This window comes from Thalassophryne amazonica, chromosome 3 (assembly GCF_902500255.1).
Source record: "Thalassophryne amazonica chromosome 3, fThaAma1.1, whole genome shotgun sequence".
NCBI lineage: Eukaryota > Metazoa > Chordata > Actinopteri > Batrachoidiformes > Batrachoididae > Thalassophryne > Thalassophryne amazonica.
Window position 1 is genome coordinate 104,925,169 of NC_047105.1, and position 19,265 is coordinate 104,944,433.

The window sequence follows — 19,265 nt, forward strand, 5'->3', positions numbered from 1 at the left end:
TGGTCATAGTCTATTTCTATGTTACTGGGACTACGGATGGAAATGAGCATCTTGCTATAATCTGGCATATTTACATGTAACTATGTTCATTAACATGCATTGTCCCATTTCAAATAAACATATTCAAATGTGTTTATGCTGCCACAAAACACATTTCTTATCCACTGTGCCCCGGCTTCCCCTACCTTAGATCTCATTCAGTTCTTTTCTTCAGTTATCTTATCCGTGAATGTAGCATGAAGGTGTTACGACTTTCATTTGGATTTGTAAGCTTGTGTTTGACTATTTCAACTTGAACTTTGCGGAGGATCACAGAATGTGTTTTATATTTTTATTCGTTCGAGAAGATGCTGTGTCTTTGCTGGAAAAAGAAGGGAAAAAGAGGTAAGTATACAATGTTGACATAATAAATAAATGAATACATAAATTTCCACCATTTATCACAATACCTTCTCCAGTTGCTCTATTTCTAATTTGAGCTTTTTTATTTCCAATTCTTTTTTAATGTTGTCCAGTTCCAAGTTTCTTTTATATAACGCCGTCACAGTGTCTGTTCCAACCTTGAAAAAAAAAAAAAAGTTGATGTTATAGGACATTGACGTGTTCGCCAAGGAGCAGAAATGACAGAGAGGGACTTTTCATTGATGTTGATGTTGTATTGCTGGTGTGAGGCTAACTGTAACAAATGAAAATGGGATGATTACAAAAGATGAACCCCTCACTTTTTGTGTTTCTGGGGACGTAGAGGTGGAGGCCACACGCTGAGGGGAGTATTGTACACCTTCCTGTAAAATGAATCAGCAAATAAAACAATTACATTTTTGAGCACACCTGAGGCTCACTGTACTAAAAAAAACAGGAATTTAGTTGACTTCCATTTACTCAAGTGTAACATACATTTCCTACTACATAATGCTAGGTTATCAAAACATGAATAAATCATGTAATATTTGCTTGGAGTTAAACTGCATAGCTTTGAATTGATTCAATCATGTCAAAAGAACAAGAGACAGTCAATTTCCCCACAGGCTTGACTAAATTGTACTCCAGACCATCAGATGACGGGAGTGTGCACGGTGAAGGTTTTTCATTTTGATGCTCTGCTCGGCCGTACTCCATCTCCCGAGAGCTGGTGATGGAGACTGGGAGCCTGCCTGCCATAAACGTAGGTCTATCAACAGTTACAATACACTCAAAAAAAAAAAAAAAAATGGAGCAATTAATAGAGTTCATTAAACCTGCATGTAAGGTTTGGAGCCCACTTATTTTACTTAGACTGGGTTAACACAGTCTAGTTGGTTCAACGTCTTCAAAAATAGTTTCACTTAAACTGATAATAATGCAGCATATAAGTGAAACAATCATGCAAATGGTGATAAAAGCATCAAATTCGGCAGAAATACTCCCTAGACACTCCTCTTTTGAAAAAAAAAAAAACAAAACGATTTGCCACTTGACTTTTCAATCGGTCAGGTAGGGGTCAATTGAGGAATTACACAGAGGTCAAAATTAAAAGATGCTCCAATCATATTGAAAAATATTCCACATTATTTGCCTGATCATAAAGATTCCAAAAAGGTATAGTTTGGACCATCTGTGACTGAATTCTATGGAGTTACGGGATAAAAACAGCAAGAATGGTGACAAAGCTCAGTGTCATTTTGTACAGGGGTCAAAAGTTAAAGTTGCTCTAATTTTGGTAAAAAGTGATGCAAATTATTGGTTGAGCTAATAGGATTAATAAATGGAATAGTGTTGACAGTGTTGAATGCTTTGTCTCCAAAGTAAAGGTCAAATAAGGTCTACGTCTATTGGATTCTACGACATGTGACATATGTTACCCCGTAACGTGATAAGGATGATACATGGTCCAAACTATTCCTTTTCAGAACCATGTTAACTAGTAATTTGCATCATGTTTTACCGAAATTGGAGCAACTTTAACTTTTGACCCCTGTACAAAATGAAACTGACCTTTGTCACCATTCTTGTTTTTATCCCATAACTCCATGGAATTCAGTCACAGATAGTCCAAACTATAGCTTTTTGGAATCTTTAAGATCAAGCAAATAATGTGGAATATTTTTAATATGATTGGAGCATCTTTTAATTTTGACCTCTGTGTAATTCTTCAATTGACCTCTACCTGAACACCGATTGAAAATTCAAGTGGCCAATTGGTTTTTTAAAAAGAGGATTGTCTGAGGAGTATTTCTGCCGAATTTGATGCTTTTATCACCATTTGCAGGATTCTCCTCTAAATATTCTTATCCGCTGCACTATAAGACTGATATAACTGCTTTAAATTAAGTTGCACAAACCCCAGTAAATCAGTTTGGAACAACAGAATTTTTTGATTTACGGAGGACGCAACTGCACACGCATGCGCAGTATTGTCGGGACGCAGAACTGTCAATGTATGCGATGAGACTCACAATTTGACAGAATTCTGGCCGCGTGTGCTGCTAGATGTTAGCACTGTTAGCTGAGAGCGAGAGAAAGTCACGTACCAACGGCGCAGATGCCGCCAAAATGGGTGAATTTAAGCTACCATACGAAAGTATCGATGTGGAATCTGATACAGAATTACCGTTTCGCATTTGATGGATTTTCACATTTGATGGATTACTCCGCGCCCTGACCACTGTTGGAGTGACGCTACCTCAATGGTAAGCCTCGTTGACCGAATTACCTACAGAAAAATAAACCGTGCAAATGATTGAATTGGATTTGAATGGGAATAACTCCCTTGTGTCTGATGATTTGCGGACGTTCATGCTGTTATACGGTCACAAATAGCCATTTTTGGCATCACCGGTAAAGCTCAATTTGTGACCACATAACCAGCATGAACGTCCACAAATCATCAGACACAATAGGGTTATTCCCTAAATGCTCACAACAAAGTAAACCATTATGAGAACGGAACGGAGGTGATTGGTGAGGTGGCTCGGACTCTGAGAGGGGTGTGTTCAGGCAGCTTTTGTCACACGTAAAGCCACCCATGCACCACCCCTTTTATGCATTAAAGGACATGTCGCACCAAAATCATAACAATTTAGATATAGGCTGTTAGTGACCATCCGATAATCCACCAGGATTACTTTGTGCACTTCCATGACCAGTTTCAAAGTATACGGCATTCACAACAAACAGCTATGGAGACGTCCGAAAACAAAGTACTCGCGAGTACTCCGGTGTTTCCAACAAGTGACGTCGCTACTAGCGTCCCAGCGTGCGCCTTCAATGGAATGTACAGTGGGGCAAAAAAGTATTTAGTCAGCCTGTGATTGTGCAAGTTCTTCTACTTAGAAAGATGAGAGAGGTCTGTAATTTTCATCATAGGTGCACGTCAACTGTGAGAGACAAAATGAGAAAAAAAAAATCCAGGAAATCACACTGTAGGATTTTTAAACAATGTATTTGTAAATTATGGTGGAAAATAAGTATTTGGTCAGTAACAAAAATTCAACTCAGTACTTTGTAACATAATCTCTGTTGGCAATTACAGAGGTCAGTTTCATGTAAGTCTTCACCAGGTTTGCACACACCGTAGCTGGTATTTTGGCCCATTCCTCCATGCAGATCTCTAGAGCAGTGATGTTTTGGGGCTGTCGCTGGGCAACTTTCAACTCCCTCAACAAAATTTCTATGGGGTTGAGGTCTGGAGACTGGCTTGGCCACTCCAGGACCTTGAAATGCTTTTTACAGAGCCACTCCTTTGTTGCCTGAGCGGTGTGTTTGGGATCATTGTCATGCTGGAAGACCCAGCCATGTTGCATCTTCAATGCTCTCACTGATGGAAGGAGGTTTTGGCTTAAAATATTACGATACATGGCCACGTTCATTCTTCCCTTAACACGGATCAGTCGTCCTGTCCCCTTTGCAGAAAAACAGCCCCAAAGCATGATGTTTCCACCCCCATGCTTCACAGTAGATATGGTGTTCCTGGAATGCAACTCAAAATTCTTCTTCCTCCAAACACGACTAGTTGAGTTTTTACCAAAACTGTTCTATTTTGGTTTCATCTGACCACATGATATTCTCCCAATCCTCTTCTGGATCATCCATATGCTCTCTGTCAAACTTCAGACGGGCCTGGACATGTACTGGCTTAAGCAGGGGGACACGCCTGGCACTGTAGGATTTGAGTCCCTCTCTGCGTAGTGTGTAGCCTTTGTTACTTTGGTTCCAGCTCTCTGCAGGTCATTCATCAGGTCCCTCCATGTAGTTCTGGGATTTTTGTTCACCATTCTCATGATCATTTTGACCCCATGGGATGACATCTTGCGTGAAGCCCCAGATCGATGGAGATTATCAATGGTCTTGTATGTCTTCCATTTTCTTACAATTGCTCCAACAGTTGATTTATTCACACCAACCTGCTTGACTATTGTAGATTCACTCTTTCCAGCTTGGTGCAGGTCTACAATTTTCTTCCTGGTGTCCTTCGACAACTCTTTGGTCTTGGCCATGGTTGAGTTTGGAGCCTGACTGTTTTAGGCTGTGGACAGGTGTCTTTTATACAGATAAGTTCAAACAGGTGCCATTAATACAGGTAACAGGAGGAGGACAGAAGAGCTTCTTAAAGACAGTACAGGTCTGTGAGAGCCAGAAATCTTGCTTGTTTGTGGGTGACCAAATACAGTCATTTGCCCAGTTCCGGATCATTGCCAGTTCCGGATCACTGCTGTAGTATTTGCGCTGCCGTTTCTCGTAATCAGCACGAACAAGCTAATACTTGGTACCAATGGAAAGCCTGATGTTTTGTCTACAAACGACCACAAGCTCGACTGGATCCAGCCATCTGTTGTGAAAGTGTAGGAACACGGACCCACAACAGGGGGCGCAAATGAACGGACAATGGAGAAGGTAAATAACAAGTTTTACTGTTGTGAAACGAGCACAACCAATACAACAATCAACAATTTGGGATTAAGCCGAATTCTGCTGGTGTCGTGTGGGCAGGCTCGAAGGTAGGAGACGTCCGTCCGAGTCGAACCGGAACCACCCAGATCTCCTCTGCCACCGAACCCTGGAAATACTGGAACCGCCAAGTCCCGAAGTCCCAGGTGGCCACTGCCTCCGCTCGTCGGATCCGGTACTGCTGGCAAGAGAGAGCAACAAACACACAGGTGTGGATGCGGCTGCACCCAGTAACACGGAGAGGGAAGAAGCCGCCTCCACCTCTCGTCACGTTAAAACAGGAAGGTGAGTACTTATCCAAGTAATTGGCTTTCAGTAGTCAGCTGTCCTGAAAGGTTTAACACGTATTATCAAATATACAGAATATGCTGCAGAGTAGTTTACCTCTATCTCAAGGCGATATCTCGGCACTGAGGTGGAGACGCCGTCCTGCTGATATACCTCCGTGCTGAGTGGAACAGCTGTGTCCAGTGATGGGTGACAGCTGTCACCCTGGCTGCTCTCGTGAGGCGGCAGCGCCCTCTGGTGCCTGGAGCCCACACTCCAGGCAGGGCGCCCTCTGGTGGTGGTGGGCCAGCAGTACCTCCTCTTCAGCGGCCCACACAACAGGACCCCCCCCTCAACGGGCGCCTCCTGGCGCACGACCGGGCTTGTCCGGATGGCGACGGTAGAAGTCGGCCAGGAGGGCCGGGTCCAGGATGAAGCCCTTCTTCACCCAGGAGCGTTCTTCGGGACCGTACCCCTCCCAGTCCACCAGGTACTGAAAACCCCGGCCCATTCGACGGACGTCGAGGAGCCGGCGCACAGTCCAAGCCGGTTCCCCGTCGATGATCCGGGCAGGAGGTGGTGCCGGACCCGGAGTGCAGAGGGGTGAGGTGTGATGGGGTTTTATCCGTGAAACATGAAATACTGGATGGATCCGCAGTGAGGCCGGGAGCTGGAGCCTCACTGCGGCGGGATTGATGACTTTAAGGATCTTGAAGGGTCCGATGTAGCGTTCCTGGAGTTTTGGGGAGTCCACTTGCAAAGGGATGTCCTTGGTGGACAACCACACTTCCTGCCCAGGACGATACGTAGGGGCCGGGGCCCGCCGCCGGTCTGCATGGTTCTTCGCCCTCATCCGGGCCTTCAACAAAGCAGAACGGGCGGCACGCCACACCCGACGGCACTTCCGTAGGTGGGCCTGGACCGAGGGCACACCGACCTCCCCCTCAACCACCGGAAACAACGGGGGTTGATACCCCAAACACACCTCAAAGGGGGAGAGGCCGGTGGCGGGCGACACTTGACTGTTGTGCGCGTACTCGATCCAGGCCAGGTGGCTACTCCAGGCCGTCGGGTGCGCGGCTGTTACACAGCGCAAGGTTTGCTCCATCTCCTGGTTTGCCCGCTCTGCTTGTCCGTTGGTCTGGGGGTGGTACCCGGACGAGAGACTGACCGTGGCCCCCAGTTCCTGGCAAAAGCTCCTCCAAACATGCGAGGAGAACTGGGGACCGCGATCGGAGACGATGTCTGATGGTATCCCATGCAGACGGACGACGTGGTGGACTAGGAGGTCCGCTGTCTCCTGGGCCGTTGGGAGCTTCGGGAGGGCCACGAAGTGGGCCGCCTTGGAGAATCGGTCCACTATCGTGAGGACGACGGTGTTTCCCTGGGACGGCGGGAGACCCGTGACAAAATCCAGGCCGATGTGGGACCAGGGGCGATGAGGCACGGGCAGCGGCTGTAGCAATCCCGGTGTCTTACGGTGATCCGCCTTGCCCCTGGCACAGGTGGTACAGGCCTGGATGTAACCCCGGACGTCGGCCTCCAGGGACGCCCACCAGAAGCGCTGCCGGACGACTGCCACGGTTCTTCGCACCCCAGGGTGACAGGAGAGCTTAGAACCATGACAGAAGTCCAGAACTGCAGCCCTGGCTTCTGGTGGGACGTAGAGCTTGTTCTTCGGTCCGGTTCCGGGGTCCGGGTCTCGTGTCAGGGCCTCCCGGACGGTCTTCTCCACGTCCCAGGTGAGGGCGGCCACGATAGCGGACTCCGGGATGATGGGTTCCGGGGGATCCGACGGCTCCGTTTTGACCTCATCTTCGTGTACCCGGGACAAGGCATCCGATCTTTGGTTTTTGGTCCCGGGACGGTAGGTGATCCGGAAGTCAAAACGGCCGAAGAACAGTGACCAGCGGGCTTGCCTGGGGTTCAGTCGCTTGGCGGTCCTGATATACTCCAGGTTCCGGTGGTCAGTGAAAACCGTGAATGGCACGGACGTTCCCTCCAACAGATGTCTCCACTCCTCAAGAGCCTCTTTCACCGCGAGGAGCTCTCGATTGCTGACGTCATAGTTCCGTTCGGCTGGGGTCAACCTGCGGGAAAAATAGGCACACGGGTGAAGGACCTTATCGGTCTTCCCGCTCTGGGACAGCACGGCTCCTATCCCTGAGTCCGAGGCGTCCACTTCAACCACTAACTGGCGACTAGGATCGGGCTGCACCAGAACGGGTGCAGACGAGAAGCGCCGTTTCAACTCCTTAAACGCGGCATCGCACCGATCCGACCAGGTGAAGGGAACTTTTGGTGAGGTCAGGGCTGTCAGGTGGCTAACTACCTGACTGTAGCCCTTAATGAACCTCCTGTAGAAATTAGCAAAGCCTAGGAACTGTTGCAACTTCCTACGGCTTGTTGGTTGGGGCCAGTCTCTTACCGCCGCAACCTTGGCCGGATCAGGAGCGACGGAGTTGGAGGAGATGATGAACCCCAGGAAGGACAAAGAAGTGCGGTGGAACTCACATTTCTCGCCCTTCACAAACAGCCGGTTCTCTAACAACCGCTGCAGGACCTGACGTACATGCCGGACATGAGTCTCAGGATCCGGAGAAAAGATGAGTATATCGTCTAGGTATACGAAGACGAACCGGTGCAGGAAGTCCCGCAATACGTCGTTAACCAAGGCTTGGAACATCGCGGGGGCGTTTGTGAGGCCGAACGGCATGACCAGGTACTCAAAGTGACCTAAGGGGGTGTTGAATGCCGTCTTCCACTCGTCTCCCTTCCGGATCCGAACCAGATGATACGCGTTTCTAAGATCAAGCTTGGTAAAAATCTTGGCTCCATGCAGGGGCGTGAACACCGAATCCAACAGGGGTAACGGGTATCGGTTGCGAACCGTGATTTCGTTCAGCCCCCTATAATCGATGCATGGACGAAGTCCGCCATCTTTTTTACCCACGAAAAAGAAAACTGCGCCCATCGGGGAGGTGGAATTTCGGATCAACCCGGCAGCTAACGAGTCCCGGATGTAGGTCTCCATTGATTCGCGCTCAGGCCGTGAGAGGTTGTACAGTCTACTGGACGGGAACCCACTGCCTGGAACCAAATCGATGGCACAATCGTACGGACGGTGGGGGGGGAGTGTGAGCGCCAGATCCTTGCTGAACACGTCGACAAGGTCGTGGTACTCTACCGGCACCGTCCCCAGATTGGGCGGGACTCTGACCTCCTCCTTAGCTTGGGAGCCGGGAGGAACCGAGGAACCTAGACACACCCGATGGCAGGTCTCGCTCCACTGAACCACTACCCCGGACGGCCAATCAATCCGGGGTAGTGGTTCAACATCCAGGGAAAGCCTAAAACCACACGGGAAGTGGCCTGAGTCACAAAAAACTCGATCACCTCCCGGTGGTTTCCTGACACCACCAGCGTTACAGGTGGTGTCTTATGTGTGATCGGAGGGAGCAGGGAGCCATCTAGTGCTCGAACCTGCACAGGCGAGGTAAGTGCCACCAGAGGGAGCCCTATCTCCCTGGCCCATCTGCAGTCCAACAGATTCCCCTCAGAGCCCGTGTCCACCAGTGCTGGGGCCTTCAGGGTTAAATCCTCATACAGGATCGTGACTGGGAGTCGTGTAGCAATGTGGGTGTGTCCCACGTGAATGTCTCGACCCACCCCCCGCCCAGTCTCTAGGGGCGGGCGTTGGTGTTGTAACCACTCGGGGCAGTCTCTCACATGGTGCTCTAGTGCACCACAAACAAAACAAGCTCCATGGGCCCGTCTCCTCTGTGCAGCTGGTGCCCTAAATGTTGCCCTACTCGTGTCCATAGCTTCGTCAGTAGGGGGAGCTGTGGCCCCACGGAGCGCAGGGGCCGTGGAGCGTGGGGAAGGCGGAGCGCGGTCGGAACCGGAAGGGAGAGGGACGGCGCGTGCCCGGCCACGCCCTTCGTCTCGTTCCCGCCGACGTTCTTCTAACCGGTTGTCCAACCGTATGACAAGATCGATAAGCCCGTCTAAATCCCGCGGTTCGTCCTTAGCCACCAGGTGCTCCTTGAGAACCAAAGACAGTCCGTTTACAAAGGCGGCGCGGAGGGCAGCGTTATTCCAGCCGGATCTCGCAGCCGCGATGCGGAAGTCGACTGCATAAACAGCTGCGCTCCGGCGCCCCTGTCTCATTGACAGTAGCACGGTTGAAGCGGTTTCTCCTCTATTAGGGTGATCGAACATGGTTCTGAGCCCCCTCACAAACCCATCGTATGTCAGAAGGAGCCGTGAATTCTGCTCCCAGAGCGCTGTAGCCCAAGCGCGTGCCTCACTGCGAAGCAGGTTTATGACATAAGCTACTTTACTAGCATCGGTCGCGTACATAATGGGACGCTGTGCGAAGACGAGCGAACACTGCATCAGAAAATCCGCGCACGTCTCCACACAGCCTCCGTACGGCTCTGGAGGGCTTATGTATGCTTCCGGGGAAGGAGGGAGAGGTCGTTGAACAACCAGTGGAACGTCAACGTTACGCACAGGATCTACGGGAGGGAGAGCCGCAGCGGCGCCCGGGGGGCGCGCTTCCACCTGCGCGGCGAGAGCCTCCACCCTGCGGTTCAGGAGGACGTTCTGCTCGGTCATGCAATCCAACCGAGTCGTGAAAGCGGTGAGGATCCGCTGCAACTCACCGATTACCCCTCCCGCGGACGCCTGCGCGTCCTGTTCTTCCATTGGCCGTTCAACAGCCGGTTGACGCCCCTCGGGATCCATGACGCTGGCCGAGATATCCTGTTGTGAAAGTGTAGGAACACGGACCCACAACAGGGGGCGCAAATGAACGGACAATGGAGAAGGTAAATAACAAGTTTTACTGTTGTGAAACGAGCACAACCAATACAACAATCAACAATTTGGGATTAAGCCGAATTCTGCTGGTGTCGTGTGGGCAGGCTCGAAGGTAGGAGACGTCCGTCCGAGTCGAACCGGAACCACCCAGATCTCCTCTGCCACCGAACCCTGGAAATACTGGAACCGCCAAGTCCCGAAGTCCCAGGTGGCCACTGCCTCCGCTCGTCGGATCCGGTACTGCTGGCAAGAGAGAGCAACAAACACACAGGTGTGGATGCGGCTGCACCCAGTAACACGGAGAGGGAAGAAGCCGCCTCCACCTCTCGTCACGTTAAAACAGGAAGGTGAGTACTTATCCAAGCAATTGGCTTTCAGTAGTCAGCTGTCCTGAAAGGTTTAACACGTATTATCAAATATACAGAATATGCTGCAGAGTAGTTTACCTCTATCTCAAGGCGATATCTCGGCACTGAGGTGGAGACGCCGTCCTGCTGATATACCTCCGTGCTGAGTGGAACAGCTGTGTCCAGTGATGGGTGACAGCTGTCACCCTGGCTGCTCTCGTGAGGCGGCAGCGCCCTCTGGTGCCTGGAGCCCACACTCCAGGCAGGGCGCCCTCTGGTGGTGGTGGGCCAGCAGTACCTCCTCTTCAGCGGCCCACACAACACCATCCTTGTGATGAGCAGAGGAATCAAAACATCCTGGTGTCTGCGGTGTGCGCGCTTTTTCTCACTCGGTCATTTCTGCAAGTTTTAAAGTAACAATCTTCAAAACGTTGCAAAGGTGAGTTAGCCATTCAGTGTTTTTGGTTCTAGAGTGGGAAAATACTTACTTACTTGGGTAGAAAATGTCAGTTTCTGTTTAATTGCTGCGCGCACTTATCTCCGACGTGAAAATTTGCCGGTTGCGGATGACCGAAGCAGCAGCCTCATGTCTGTAGTTGTGAGCCTTGTGTACTTTGGGGGTCATCTCAAAATCACGAATGGGCATGAATGTGGGGGCTTTTACTTTTTAATTTGGGAGAAATCTCACCTCCACACTTCATTTTTTGCTTGTAAAAACGTATAACAGTGCCTTTCAAAACTAAGTAAATTCTCATTTAATAAGTATAATTTCTATTTGTGTATAATTTGTGTTCAAAACACATACTCAGGCACAGTGTGTATCATTCTGCATTAGAAGGGCTCCAGCCAGATGCAAGGAACACCCCCAAAGTGACACAGAGTGTCGTGATCCAGAACCGGGCAAAGTTATCCATTTCTAGCAAATATTTGCACCACACATAATGTGGCTTCACACTTTAAGTAGAAGCGCTACTCCACCCAGACTTTTTCAGCTAAATAACATCCAAATACCCAATACAACAATACACAATTAAAGGACATTCAGTTGCATTATGGCTCTGTATAGCGGGACTTTAAAAAAGGTGATCCAGAACTGGGCAACCGTCTGTACTTATTTTCCACCACAATTTACAAATAAATTCTTTACAAATCCTACAATGTGATTTCCTGCACTCACAGAAATATTTAACACTAACTTTAAGATTTATGTAATTTTATTACATGACAAATTCCCATTTACTTTTTTTTTTAGATAATTTTATTAGAAACCTACCAAATAAACCTTACATGATGCATATTCATTACTGTAATAAATCCTATTTATTTGAAATGCATAATCCTCATCTTTATGTATTTAGTATTAATAAAATATAATTACTCTAAATCAATAATAATGACAGTATTTATTTAAAATACATAAAGAATATTGTTTGAATTGCATAATAATTATGTTACCTATACAAGATAAATGGCATAGGTAACATAATTATTATGCAATTCAAACAATATACTTTATGTATTTTAAATAAATACGGTCATTATTATTGATTTAGAGTAATTAGATTTTATTAATACTAAATACATAAAGCTGAGGATTATGCATTTCAAATGAATAGGATTTATTACATCAATGAATATGCATCATGTAAGGTTTATTTGGTAGGTTTGTATTAAAATTATCTAAAAAAGTAAATGGGAATCTGTCATGTAATAAAATTACATAAATCTTAAAAATTAGGGTTAAATATTTCTGTGTGGATTTTTTTTTCTCATTTTGCCTCTCATAGTTAAAGTGTACCTATGATGAAAATTACAGACCTCTCTCATCTTTCTAGTAGAACTTGCACAATCAGGGGCTGACTAAATACTTTTTGGCCCCACTGTAGCTGCTAACGTTAAGAACTGAGGCACAGATTAATTCCAAAGTTGACATAAGTGTGATGTCATGTTATGATGACTCATTTTTAAGTGATAACTGTTCCTTTTTTTGTAGTCACGGTAAAAGCTGCAGCTGCAAGATGGTTGATGTGCACCTGCAGCCACGAGTCATAAACGCAGCCTGTTAATAACCATCTCTGCTGCAGTATCAGTTTTGTGCACGATTAATTATGTGTGTTGTTATCAATAAAATCTAAAAAATGCATCTGCTCCCGGGGAAAAACAAGCATCTAGTTAGCTGCACAGTGCACACCTTTGACAGCTCTGTCTGTCTCTTGTTCGTGGCACGTAAAATAATGTCCATTAATTCCTGGAAATAATGTATTCTGACTTTTTCCAGTGTAACAAATCCATCTCTGTGTCCAGGCAGTCTGTTAAAAGCAGTGTCAGATGTTCCGATGTCCATGTCCACATCAGCCTCAGTAACCAGCATCCACACAAACAGCACATCACCACAATTTAGGTTCCAAAATCCGACACTCTGAAAAGTTAAAAGTTTTTGGGCGACGTGTGTCGTCTCCTGTCTGTAAATCCTCTGTGAATCGGAGCCATCACTTTCGACCGGCAGTTCAGAAGCTTCATTTTCGGATGGAGCAGGTTCATTTCCCTCTGTCTGTCAGTCATTGGGATGTTTCTGGGTTGCTAATAAGTGCGTCACACACTGAAAAATGCCAAGAATTGCAGAGTGAGATGTTTTCCAGAAATGCACCTGCTAACGCTCAGAGTGAGAGGAATAAAATACATCAGATTTATTAGCAGATTTATTAGCTAATTTATTAGCACATGTGTGCAGAGACACTCACAATCATGAGTACGTTTATGTTGTCTTGCTAACTGGGATGTTAAAAAATGTGAGACATGTCCTTTAGTGAGTTTGTCATTTCACTTCTTTGAACATAGTGCCACACAGAACATAGTACAGACACTGGCTTCATTTGGGCTCTTCTGGGGTCTCTATAAAAAAAACAATCGGTGACATCATGCAGGTCCTGTTTATTATATGTACAGTTTGTGAATTTTACAGCAATCCTGCCTCACATCAGACATGCGTACGTGCTCCTCCTGCTACCTCCCCTGCCACCCAAACCCACAGTGGAAAAGCTGACCATGTTTTCTGCACACACTTCAGCTTAGATACGGGAAAAGTTTGGAGGTTGTGAACAACTTGGCTATAGCAGAGAAAGAGATGGTTTTCCTCTCAGAAATTCACGGTGGGGCTACTTAATTTCCCAAGGGGTGCAGATGCAGCATTCTTGAACAAATGAACTGTTGGAGGACAATGTGATGGCCAGGTGGTTCATGTATCAGCTTCAAAGCAGAAGATTCCCAGTTCAAGACCTTCCCTTCTTTTTATGTAACACGGAAGGGCATCTGGCATAAAACTTGCCAAATCAACATGTAGATCCACAGTGGATTTGCTGTGGCAACCTCAAACATAAAAAGTGAGAAGGCTAAATTCACTTACTTTTATTGTGAATCCAAAAAGCAGAGTAAAAATGACTTCTTTCTTTAACTTACAAAATTGTCAACAATTTTTTGTTTTTAGCTTCATTAACTTATCGGGTTTCTGGTATTTAATTTTGCTGGTATGAAGTAAAAAGTGACAATTTCTGCACTCAATTAATGACTGCTGCGCTCGAGTCGATTTATACATGGCCATGATTAATAAATTGCGCAATCTCTGGCTCAGTCGTTGCACCACTATTACTCACAAACTTATACATTCTAACATTAATGTGTGGTAGCAAAATGAGCAAGTACACATTGACACCAGGAGATGTGCAGAAAAAAGGCATACTTTCTGTCTTGCACAAATATATGAATTTAAGCACTTTCAAAGAGTCATGTCTATTTCTGTCCAACTGTCAAGGTCCGTGATGCATTTTTTTTCCCATTTTCACAAACTTTCAAGGACCTGTGGGAACCCTGTGTACATCTAGGCAGGAGTGTATAGCCATGCCTGGGCTCTCCCCTCTCACATTATGCTAATGTTTAAGATAGCAACTGGGGCAATGAGACATCAGATGAAATCAACATTCCATTCTAGATAACCTGTCATTTAGATCAGCCATTCTCAAAGAATGGTTCTTACATTATTCTAGCTTTAAAGTGTTTCTCAAACTGTTTTAAAATGACTGCAAAGCTATTTTTGGATATTTGGGGAGGTTAGGTGGTCAGCAAGATATATTGTTATTGGTTAAGTGGACCCTGGTCTGAAAAAATTTGAGACACACTGATCTCGACTAACTAATCCAGTCAGTGGTTGGAGTGCAACAGGTCAATATAAAGAGAGATTTACCTCTCCAGTCAGCCCTGAGTGTGTCGCCTCATCATTGATGTCCTCCTGAAAAATGATTTCAGAGAACTGCATCAAGTGGGTTCAACATATCAGCAAAGACCGATCAGAGTACACAACGGCTTTCTTTCACACTGACCTTTGTTTGGGGATCAATATGAGTGTGTGCTGGTGGTGACTCCAGCAAAACCATAGTATCTCCCACGACTGTAACACAGATAAAAAAAAAATATGCTTTTCACAACCGATGATCATGACAAATAATAGGACTGGAAAGTCTCGTATGAGCCTTACTTCCGGTTTTGGGGGTTGGATACAAACAAACTCTCATGTGATTTAGTGTCTGTTCTGTGGTCAATAACTGGTGCGATTACTCATTAACTAATTCCTTTCCAACTTGAATTATGTTGTGTTTTGTCATTGGATGCAACTACCAGAGCATCCCAGATACATCTGTTGCATCGTGCGTACCATTTTTTTTACAAGTGACATGCAGGAAAGATTGACAGAAACATGATCCGTTATCATTTTGACATACTAGCATCACCAAATAGTTAACACCTTTTACTGGCGTTTCTATTACTTGGAAATAAATCACAGAGATGTAAAAATTAAATATATTTTCTGCTCTTTAAGTCTACGCAGAGTTCTGTGACCCCCATTGTGAGGGGTATTAGCAACAAATTGTACAACAGTGATGTCAGGATGTCATAGCCACAGGATCAGATATGAGCAAAACCTTGATATTTGAAATCTAGACAAATGAATGTACCAGCCGTCAACCTGTACCACCATTTCGGCATTATTCCGATTTTATCCATGCTCTGGTTGTGACCTCTGATGCTCTCTGTATTGCCATTCATTGGTTGTTGATATACCTCCAAATGGCAATGCTGTGCGTTATAATGCCCTTCTGTCTACAGTTGAGGCCACAGGTTACCACGTGTGGCACGTCATCAGTGGAGTCAGCATAGACAGCCTTATTATCATGGAATCTCACACTTCCGTTTTCCATTTTGGTACTTTACTGTATACATACCTTGGACGTACACATTTTGCTGGGAGCCACCAGCACCAGTGACAGACGTAACGTCCCCTTGTGTTCCCTCTGTGATTGGACACTCTCGACTGGGCGAAGGAGCCGGCTCCTCTGAATCTGTGACATCCACCAGAGCTGGTCCCCCGGCTATCTTCCTCTTTTCATATTTTTCCCTCCTGTTTGCTTCAGGTAATATTATCATTTTAAAATTTACACAGCATCAACATTCAAACATGAAAAAACCAGATGGAAGCGCAGCAACTACATACCACTCTGGAGGATGTTCTTGTGCTTGGTCTTTATCTGCTGCCACGTCCGTTGCACGCTGCACGTACCGCAGCTATTGGAACATTGATTTGGGAATTGATTAGAATTTTAATCAGACTTATCTGTGTTTTGATAAGTCATACTGTGAACTGTAATGGTGCAATGGCTTGTGATGGTAGAGGTGGGCGGATCGATCCTAATATCAATACCAACACTGGTATTGATATTGAACGATACTCGTGTAGCTTTTTTTCTCTCCCGCATGCACTGACTGCTGCGCACGCAGATTCATCAAAGTCTACTCTCTCTCTGTAAGAGCAGTGCTGTGTCACACACAACAACTTATATTGTGGTTTGTCAGCCCTCTACCTCAGGAGATTTTAAGTTGTGTTGAGTGATATTTTTTTTAAACAAAAATGTTGATTGTGATAATAAAGTATTTTGTTGTCACGTACAATGTTTGGTGAAATTCTATCCTAGGTCTTTTAGATCCTTTGGATCTATGAAGCTTAAATATGAAAAAGTATCGGTATCGATATCGGTGATACTGGGCCTGAATTTACTTGGTATGGGATCACTACCAAAATTCCCGGTATTGCCCACCTCTGTGACGGGATTTCTCTGTAGCGTATAAGGCTGGTGTTCCAATAGAAAAACATGGAATAAAATGGGAAAACATTGTCTGCTGGTATTTTCACCAGATAATATTCTATAAAATTAGATTTTAAAATAATTTCCACTTTGGTGTGTCAGGTTTGAAGTTTAATGAGTGTGTGTGTGTGTGTGTGTGTGTTGAGGGGAGGGGGCACTTAGTAGTAAATAATTCTAGAAACTTACGAATTTACACGATCAGCAATTTTTTTCCAGCACTCCTCTCTTGCCTTATTGGCAGCAGCAGTGTTGCCTTTAGTTGTGATGATGTCTCTGTATTGTTCAAAGCTCTCCAAAATAATGTTCAGTTCCTTCTGGGTGAAATAGGCGGCACGTGACCGCTCCATTTTGGCAGAACAGTCAAAAAAAGGTCGGTTTCTTTCTTGGGAACGCACGCGCAGCCTGAAGCAGAAAGTCAGGCTTACATCAAAGCTGATAACCGCCGTCGTGAAATCGGCTTTAGGCTTTGTCGAACCGGCTCACACAAAGAAAGCCTGGTTATGTTGATCCACTCCGTTGCCTACAGCTTCTTCTTCTTCTCTTATTACTGTCGCTTGTCTTCTTCTTCTTCTTCTTCTTCTTCTTCTTCTTCTTCTTCAACTTTTTTTCCGGTGGTTGACAAATACCATTCAGTCGTATTACCGCCATCTATTGGGGCACCGCTATCTAGGAACACATTGACACACGATGTTTTTTTAAAATATATGAATAGAATAGAATAGAATTGAATTTATTCGGCACACAAAATATTCAAAAACAATTCCACAAACTCATAAACAATACTTGTGAGTCCGAAAAGGTGTGGGCTGAAGCAAAGCTTATCAGCGCCCATCCCTGCTAGTACAAGTCCATCAGTTCTAATCAGTCATATTTACATAAATACAAATTCACTACTACATGTCAACACACAGACATACACATCAATATACTATTCACTTATAATTATATTTACATAGTACCAGATCACAAGAAAGTCAACTCAAGGCACATTACGCATGTAAGGACTAACCTTACCAACCCCTACAGCAAGCACTAGGCAACTGTGGTGAAGAAAAACTCCCTATAAGGAAGAAACTGTTATGTGTCGGACGCAGCTCGGAGAACCGACCAGCGTTTGAAGGACCCAGTATGAAATAAGCAGAGCACGGTACAAAGGCTAACTGAATTTAATACATAACAGTGACCATAATGATAATAAAAAGTGCGGTCTGGCGTGGTGCGCTCCCAGCAGCGCTAATGGTCCGGAGCCAGAAGCTGTTTCGGACCCAAGGACCCCGCCGACACCCCCCAGGTGGCCGCAACAACCGAGTCTGTGAAAGAAGGAACCATTATGTGAGTCCACACTCTACACACAGAACACTTAAAGGTGTACAAACAGCAAACACTTCCTGGCTTGATTACTGATCAGCTTCCAACCTGCAGGCATGGAACATCTCGTTCACAAATCACCACAGCAGTGGAAGCTGATACATGACTAACATACAGCTCAATACAATAAGGTGTGAGGAACACCACATTTACTGACTGTATAACTGTTAGTCACAAAATCCAACGTACCTCAGGAAGTGTGCTGACGAGCGTGAGACCTCACCCTCTCCTCTTTCACAGACCGTGCATCAAACCTGGACATTCTCAGCGTCCGCTGCTGATGAGATGGCTCCCAAGACGACGATCTCACCCGTCTGGTCACAAGGTCGAGTCTCTGGCAAATACACACTGTGCACTTCAGTCTTAAATGCCAACATACTCCAATCCCTCCAGATGCACCTCAGCTGTGAGTCCTGACGAGTCGCAGGTGATCAGGGTGAAGTCCTCCTAACAGCCTCAGCAACACAGCCACTCAGTCCCAAATGCACGCCACCTGGGAGGAAACACAAAAGGCAAACAAACCAGCAGCCAGGCCCCCCCAGCCATACAACAGTACCCCACCCTCACGGGAAGCCTCCCGGCGACCACACACACCTGGCCCAGGAGAAACACCCCCCTCCAGGGACCATGGCTGGAAACCACGTCCGCGTTAGTCCTCCAACAGACTGGTTGAACTGGCTGCATCTTCGCCTTTGTTTCTGACAGTCTTAGCACAGGTGTGGCCAGGAGTTCCTACACCTGTGCGGTCAGCCTTTAACCAAACGTGTGATTAGTCAAAAACAAAACAACCAAAACATCCCCCCCCCCCTCCCCAGGGGACCCTCCCATCAAACCCCAGGGAAGGGGAGAAAGGAAAAACAACCCAAACCTACAAACAAAAATACTAAAACACCCCCCCCCCCCCCCCAGAGGACCGTTCCATCAAACCCCAGGGAAGGGGAGAAAAGAAAAACAACCCACATGTAAACACACAAACAAAAATGCCAAAAGACCCCCCCCTCCTCCCCCCCAAACGACACGCAGGGACCAACACCCCCCAGAGGGCCACCCGCCAGCTCCAGGAGTAATAACCACGGCCGAGGTCCCTCTGGGATCCACCGTCACCCACGGGGACTACCAGCGCCCCCCAGAGGACCACTCGTCAACCCCAGGAGACGCCTCCCCACACGACCAATGGACCCAGCCCCGGCCGCCCACGGCTAGATGGACCCAACGCCTTTTCCCCCCCAGAGGACACCACAGTCAAACCCTGAGGGTGGAAACTGGGGGAGGAAAAACAAAACAAAAACCCCAAACCCCCCCCCCCCTCCCCTCCCGGGTGCAGAGGCCACCTGGGAAACGC

At 46.5% G+C, this 19,265-nt stretch overlaps 1 protein-coding gene across 1 annotated transcript; it reads right to left on the minus strand.

The window, feature by feature from the left end:
• Window positions 1-224: 224 nt before the first annotated feature.
• Window positions 225-16,960, minus strand: LOC117507375. Its single transcript, XM_034167222.1, has 8 exons — window positions 16,742-16,960; window positions 15,907-15,977; window positions 15,638-15,820; window positions 14,738-14,805; window positions 14,602-14,646; window positions 723-785; window positions 450-560; window positions 225-361 (listed from the first exon to the last, which is right to left on the minus strand). Exons 1-8 carry the CDS (start codon window positions 16,900-16,902, stop codon window positions 332-334), a joined length of 732 nt encoding a protein of 243 aa, XP_034023113.1. The 5' UTR covers window positions 16,903-16,960; the 3' UTR covers window positions 225-331.
• Between the last annotated feature and the right edge of the window lie 2,305 nt (window positions 16,961-19,265).